Source organism: Caenorhabditis briggsae (assembly GCF_000004555.2).
Source record: "Caenorhabditis briggsae complete genome, chrV, whole genome shotgun sequence".
Lineage (NCBI taxonomy): Eukaryota > Metazoa > Nematoda > Chromadorea > Rhabditida > Rhabditidae > Caenorhabditis > Caenorhabditis briggsae.
In genome coordinates this window covers 16,205,004-16,212,512 of record NC_013488.2, presented here as the reverse complement: position 1 = coordinate 16,212,512, position 7,509 = coordinate 16,205,004, and the positions used below count along the sequence as shown (strand labels likewise).

The following is a 7,509-nucleotide window of genomic DNA, read 5'->3' as shown; positions in this document are numbered from 1 at the left end:
TATAAAATGAAAATATTTATTTAAGGGTCCGTAAAAAAATAAACCAGGTCACCCAAACTTTTAAAATAGGAAAATGCAACGCGAAAAAAAAAATAAAATTGAGTAAAAAAATGGAGCCTGCCTGCCGTCATTTTGAATAGCCATGCTTTTTAGCATACTAGAAACTAGGGTATCACGTGAAAAATATTATATAAAAATCCAAAAACTTTGCTAATCTCCGAAATTTTTTCCACGATTTCAATTTTCGAATCTACGCATATTTTCTCTTTTTTCAATTTAACTACATCGAGGAACAATGTCTGAGGAGAAGTGAGTGTTTGGGATTGTTTGTCTATTTTTTGTTCGAATTCGGAAAATCCAAAACTACTGCAAACTTTATTTCTAATACAACGCCACCCAAACTGTCATCTTTGAGCCCATATATTTCGGTTCTTATGAAAGACATCAAAAAGTGGTTAACTGATAAAACGTTACTGATATTATGATACATATTTTGTCAGTTGACCACTTTTTGATATCTTTTACAGAAATTGAGATACATTGGTTCAAATTTGACGAGCCTGGTGGCGTTCTATTAGAGTTGTTTACGGTATTCTGATTTTCAGAAGATATATGCTATCCTTGGATAAGCCGGATGGTACAAACTACGTGGTCCATACATTCACGAACGACGGAAAATTATGTATTTATTCCGCTGATGAATTAGCGATGGATTCGTTGAAAAAATGGGATCCAACCAACGAAATACACGTTTTTGCGGCAGATTTGAAGAAGAAGAAAAAAGGGAATGGGAGGAATAAACATAAGGGACCGAAGGTACTGCTTTTTTCATAGATTAAATATATAACAAGTTTTTCATTTTTTCAGCATGACGACAAATTCAAATACAAACTGATGGTTAAAATTATGAAAAAGATTTTTGCCAAAAAAGAAGCATACGAATCGACTTTGGGAAAATCGGAAAAAGATGGAATTATAAAACAAGGAGCACAATTTCTGAAGGATCGGATTCAATCAAACAAAAATCACTGGGTTTTTCCCTATTTGTGGCTTCTGATTCTGGCTCCAGTCTATATTCCAGTCATCTGCTATTTTGGTGCTCCAATTTTTGACTTCATCATTCGCTTTTTCAAAGACATTTTTGTTTGAAAATTAAATGATTTTTTGTGTTCTAGAATAAATTACTTGATATTTTAAGGCAAACAATTCGGAGGGTACAAAAATTCGGGGGTACAAGGGGGTACAAAGCCATTTAAAGGTGGGGGGACATGAAAAAAATAATGTTCTCGAAATTCCGTTCACAGATGCCTCTCGAGGAGTTGAACTTGTGAGGGCGATGATTGAGGGTGCGGCGCCGCTACCGACTGAGCCACGCGGGCAAAGAGAAAACGCACGCCCGATTGCTTACATAAAGGCGAGGACGACAGCTGTACGCAGAGTGACATTAAGCGTTGTACACCGTCACGGTAGAATGCATACTCTGGCCCCAAAAATCCCCCGTAAAATCTCCTGTCCCCCCACCTTTAAAAAGTGTTAATTTTCGATTTTTTTACTAGAAAAATATTTTGATAAAATTGACAACTTCTCCTAAAAATTTTCCACTTTTTTTCAGTCAAAACCATATTCAAGGAACCTATTCAGTTGAACTTTTTGGTTGATTTTTTCGGCGAATTTTTTTCAAAAAGTGTCAATTTTTCAGAGAACGTTTATTCGGGAAAATTTTGTGTTTTATCTTTTTTTCCACTCTTTTTTTGCCCCAAAAAGTACTCCCAGTCTACAAAGTACTCCCAGTCAAAAATATTTAAAATTTCACGTAAATTATAAATTTTTCTTAAATTTTCTCTCCCTAAGTTTGGAAAAAAATAGTCCAAAATTAAGAAAAAGAGAATCGAAAAATTTGGTCTCAAAAGTTTTGAGCTACAGTAACCAGAGACACAAAATATATTCCGGTTTTATCCTTAAAAATATATTTAGGGAAGATTTAAAATTACCGTTAACACTCTGATAGAACGCCACCCGGACCGTCCACTTTGAGCCTAAATATCTCACTTTTTTTGAAAGATATCAAAAAGTTGGTAACTGATTAAATGTTTATCATGATATCAGCAACATTTTATTAGTCGACCACTTTTCGATATCTCTTACAGAAAATGAGATACATAGGCTCAAATTTGACGATTCGGGTGGCGTTCTATTAGAGTGTTTACGGTATAAAGTGCGCATCATAATAATATCACCATCCCATTTTTTGAGGTCCTCAGAAAAAGTACAAAACTTAGAAAAAACGGCTAATGCCATTCGATTCAGCATCCCAAAAAACCTATATTTTCCAAAAATCAAGTACCAGTATATCAGGACTACAGTAACCAAAAGTATCAAAAGAAGTTTTTTGACATTTCCGGAAAACAAAAATCATCAAACCCTCATGAATCAAAAAAAGTTTTCTCTAAAAAGTGACCTTTTTGATTTGTCATTCTCATCCTCCAAACTCTGTTGAAAACTAAAAAAATCATTATTTTGAAAAATTAATCCGGCTAAAAATATATTTTTCCATGAAAAATATTCAACCTTTTTGAAATTGTCACCAACCAAACTAAATGTTTTTCGTATCATTTCGAATCAGTGTATCACGTAGCCAGTTTTATCAATAAAAACCTTTTTTATCACCAACTGATAATAACTTTTTTGTATTGTCAAGAACACAAAAATGCGTCTGTTTCTTGGTCTGTTTTGTCTATTTTCTCTCGGATATTCCTTTAATTTTCTAGTGTATTCCCCGTTATTTGCACATAGTCATTCTACTTTTTTCGGAACTATTTGTGATTTTTTGACTGACGCCGGACATAATGTGGTAAGTATTTTTGAAAATTCTGGAAATCTTTCGGCTGTTAAAAAAACTCGTATGCGCCTTTAAATTGAATTATCAGCGAAAAATTCAGAACTGTTTTTTCAGACCTTCTTCACCCCCACAATCGTGACCAAGTACCGTAACATCAGCTACACAAAATCTACAAAAGACGTCGTTCACATGGACCCATCCCAGAAACTCAAAGATTTCGGTGATCAATTATCATCCGGGGATATTTCCAGATTCTGGACCGAAGATTCATCAGCGACAGAAATAATTCCAGTAATTCGTGTTTTTCAAAACATGTACAATGAGCAAGCAGAGGTGATGAAGAACAATTTGGAAATTTTGGACGATTTGAAGCGTCGGAACTTTGATGTCATGATTTTCGAAGCCTATGTTTTCTCGGCGTATCGTGAGTGTCTCTTCTTATCACTCTCTTATCAGTTAATCTTTAGCACTGATGGACTATCTCGATATCAAAACCTTCATTCCATCTCTCTCGGTTACTCACAACGTCGCTTTGTCTGAATCCATTGGAGAACCGGCGATGCCAAGTGTGGTTTCTGATGGATTACTTCCCCATGGAGAGATTTTATCATTTTGGGAGAGAATCGTCAATGTTCTAGTGGTCAGATCAATCGATTCCATACTTGGTTACCCAGTTCATAGATCCTTTAAACCCCCTTTCAATGTCATTGACATCAGACACATCGAACCAGATGCCTCATTCGTCTTTATCAATTCTAATCCATTCTTGGATTTCCCGAGACCAACGCTAACAAAAACAGTGGAAATCGGGGGAATTTCTGTGGATGTTTCCAAAATTAAAAGCGAGAAATTGTCAAAGAAATGGTCCCAGATCCTGAATCTTCGAGAAAAAACGATTTTAGTTTCATTTGGATCTTTATTACTTTCCAAGGATATGCCATTGGAGAATAAAAAGGCTTTGGTTAGAGCGATGAGGGAATTTGAAGACGTCACATTTATTTGGAAATATGAAGATAATGATTTTGAAAGATTTTCTGGAGGAGTTGAGAATATCGAATTTGCGGAATGGGTTCCACAGAGAGCGTTGTTGGGTAAAATCGCTTTTTTTGGAGGGTTCCGAAATTAAAATTCCAGGAAAGAAATCTGAAATTCCGAAAACAAAAAAAATCTGAAATTTTCACTCTTCTGAAATTCTCCTCATTTTCAGCCAATCCTCGACTCTCAGCTTTTCTAACTCATGGTGGTTTGGGAAGTATCAATGAGCTCAGCTACTTGGGAATACCCGCGATTCTGGTAGATCACAATTTTTCAACAATCTCAAAAAAAAAACCGAAAAACTTTTTCCAGTGCCCCCTATTTGCCGACCAAATGAGAAATACAAAAATGCTCACAAGACACAATGGGTCGATAGGATTCTCCAAATATGATTTATCAAATTCCAAGAAAATCGCCGAGGCTTTTCAAAAGATTCTATATGACGATTCATATTCTGAAAACTCCAAAAAATTAGCTGAGCAATTGGCAAATCAACCCATCAAGCCGAAAGATTCAATGGTCAAACATGCTGAATTTGCAGCGAGGTAAGTCTTTGCAAAATTGGTTGAATTTGTAGAAAAAAATTTACAGATTTGGCCGTCTTCCTTCCCTGGATCCATATTCCAGAAAAATGGGATTTATTGAATATTTTATGATCGATGTTGCGTTTTTCTGCACTATCATTTTAGCTATGATGGTTTTTGTGATCAGAAAAATTGTTGGGAATTTTCATGTAAAGATTAAAATTGAATAAATATTTGAAATATTTCAATAGTTCAAAGATAAAAATTACAATGAATGATAATCAAATGATAATTATAAATTAATTAATCACTAATTGATTCATCGGTAATTGGAAAAATGGAGTGTCTTCTTTTGCAACTCGTGTGAAAGTAACCGATTTAGGATTTAGACATCCATTTCTCCGTCAAAACAGGAGTTTCTAATTGTAAAGTATGCAAGTTTTATAGAATTGTCATTTGAAGTTGATCAAATATCACAAACTGATCAATGGAACAATGCAGAACAAATGATTTCCAAGTATTTGACTATAACTACGCCCATTCAAAAAATGAATATTTCGCGTTGGATACACGTGTTTTAAAATACTCTACTGTTCAATTTTCCAAAATAGTTAGGTGAGATTCAAATTTGTTTGAATAAAATGTGTACATTTTGATGATCTTTTGGTGATCTTTCGATCTAATTAAAACCTCCTTTGTGGCTCTTTATTTGATGCCGCCTTGTCAGCCAAGCTCCGCCTATTTCCTAATGGTTTTTCAAAAAGAACACATAAGTTTTGTGTTCAGTTTCCTTATTATGACTCCTCACAAGATTACATGTTTTGTTCAAAACCTAATTTTCTGTATTTCTTAATGGAATTTTCATAAATTAAGAAGTTTCGAATTTTTGGAGTTCTTGGGAATTGTGGAAAATCTGATTTTTTTTCGAAAATTTTCGAAACTAGAGTTTCCTTGGTTTTTAAATTCTAAATTCAAAAAAATCCATAAATCCAACAAATTCAAATATTCCGAAAATTCTAAAGCTTCGAAAAATCGCCTGTAATTATATCTTTACAAAGGGATGAAAGTTTTTCTGTAGCATTCTTTATTTGAAAATTTGTCTCTATTCAAAACTGCCATTCGTTTCAGAAAATACTCCAAGCAGCTCAACAGTGGGCAGGTGTTCATATCAGTTGTGAACTGATGGGCCTGAGCGATCGAGTCAGAAATCTGGTAAATTTTGAATGTAGCAATCGAAATTCATTTTTTTCGTTTTCAGGTTTTCACAAACCTCGACTTCAGTCAGCAAATGTGTGCCGCATTTATCGACTACAGTATTGCGATCCGTGCAAGTGAGGTTGGTTTCAAATTTCTATTTGAGTTTACGGCTCTATAAAGTGGACTCATATGAGCTAGCGGGGCATGAAAAAGTTGTTTCTCAATTTTTTGCCTTTTTAAGTTTATCGGGAAATTGAACTTATGGAAACAACTTTAGCAATGCCGGACCAAGGTCAACTGAACTACGCGCGCCCGAATTCGAGCGAATATCATAAGAAAGGATGTCTTTTAGGCTTTTAAAGCTCATATAGATCTTCAAAAATACTATACAAAAAATGAAAGGAGTTACAGTAATATGTTTTAATGTTGCCTACCGAAACAAACCTGTAATGAATTTCTGAATTTCTGAATATCTGAATTTCTGAATTTCTGAATATCTGAATTTCTGAATTTCTGAATTTCTGAATTTCTGAATTTCTGAATTTCTGAATTTCTGAATATCTGAATATCTGAATTTCTGAATTTCTGAATATCTGAATTTCTGAATTTCTGAATTTCTGAATATCTGAATTTCTGAATTTCTGAATATCTGAATTTCTGAATTTCTGAATTTCTGAATATCTGAATTTCTGAATTTCTGAATTTCTGAATTTCTGAATATCTGAATTTCTGAATTTCTGAATTTCTGCATATCTGAATTTCTGAATTTCTGAATTTCTGAATTTCTGAATATCTGAATTTCTGAATTTCTGAATTTCTGAATTTCTGAATATCTGAATCTCTGAATATCTGAATTTCCGCATATCTGAATTTCTGCATATCTGAATTTCTGAACATCTTCTACTCTGTAAAATTTCGAGATTTCAAATTTTTGAGTTTTCAAATTTTCGCAGTTTCTGAACTTCTGAATTTCTGAATTTCTGAATTTCTGAATTTCTGAATTTCTGAATTTCTGAATTTCTGAATTTCTGAATTTCTGAATTTCTGAATTTCTGAATTTCTGCATATCTGAATTTCTGAATTTCTGAATTTCTGAATATCTGAATATCTGAATTTCTGAATTTCTGAATATCTGAATTTCTGAATTTCTGAATTTCTGAATATCTGAATATCTGAATTTCTGAATTTCTGAATTTCTGAATATCTGAATTTCTGAATTTCTGAATTTCTGCATATCTGAATTTCTGAATTTCTGAATTTCTGAATTTCTGAATATCTGAATTTCTGAATTTCTGAATTTCTGAATTTCTGAATTTCTGAATTTCTGAATATCTGAATTTCTGAATTTCTGAATTTCTGCATATCTGAATTTCTGAATTTCTGAATTTCTGAATATTTTCTAATTTTTAAAATTTTGAGATTTCAAATTTTTGAGTTTTCAAATTTTTTGAGTTTTTTAATTTCTGAATTTCTGAATTTCTGAATTTCTGAATTTCTGAATTTCTGAATTTCTGAATTTCTGAATTTCTGAATTTCTGAATTTCTGAATTTCTGAATTTCTGAATTTCTGAATATCTGAATTTCTGAATTTCTGAATTTCTGAATATCTGAATTTCTGAATTTCTGAATTTCTGAATATCTGAATTTCTGAATTTCTGAATTTCTGAATTTCTGAATATCTGAATTTCTGAATTTCTGAATTTCTGCATATCTGAATTTCTGAATTTCTGAATATCTGAATTTCTGAATTTCTGAATTTCTGAATTTCTGAATTTCTGAATTTCTGAATTTCTGAATATCTGAATATCTGAATTTCTGAATTTCTGAATATCTGAATTTCTGAATTTCTGAATTTCTGAATATCTGAATTTCTGAATTTCTGAATATCTGAATTTCTGAATTTCTGAATTTCTG

General features: G+C 32.8%; 2 protein-coding genes across 2 annotated transcripts; both read left to right on the top strand.

Annotated features, from left to right (window-relative positions):
* Window positions 1–295: 295 nt before the first annotated feature.
* On the top strand, window positions 296–1,149 carry CBG17094 (the record flags this gene model as incomplete). Its single annotated transcript, XM_002638115.1, has 3 exons — window positions 296–309; window positions 606–816; window positions 868–1,149. 3 exons carry the CDS (start codon window positions 296–298, stop codon window positions 1,147–1,149), a joined length of 507 nt encoding a protein of 168 aa, XP_002638161.1.
* A 1,558-nt stretch (window positions 1,150–2,707) lies between these two features.
* On the top strand, window positions 2,708–4,628 carry CBG17093 (the record flags this gene model as incomplete). Its single annotated transcript, XM_002638114.2, has 6 exons — window positions 2,708–2,851; window positions 2,954–3,263; window positions 3,307–3,930; window positions 4,047–4,132; window positions 4,187–4,419; window positions 4,466–4,628. The coding sequence occupies 6 exons, from the start codon at window positions 2,708–2,710 to the stop codon at window positions 4,626–4,628; spliced, it is 1,560 nt and encodes a 519-aa protein (XP_002638160.2).
* Between the last annotated feature and the right edge of the window lie 2,881 nt (window positions 4,629–7,509).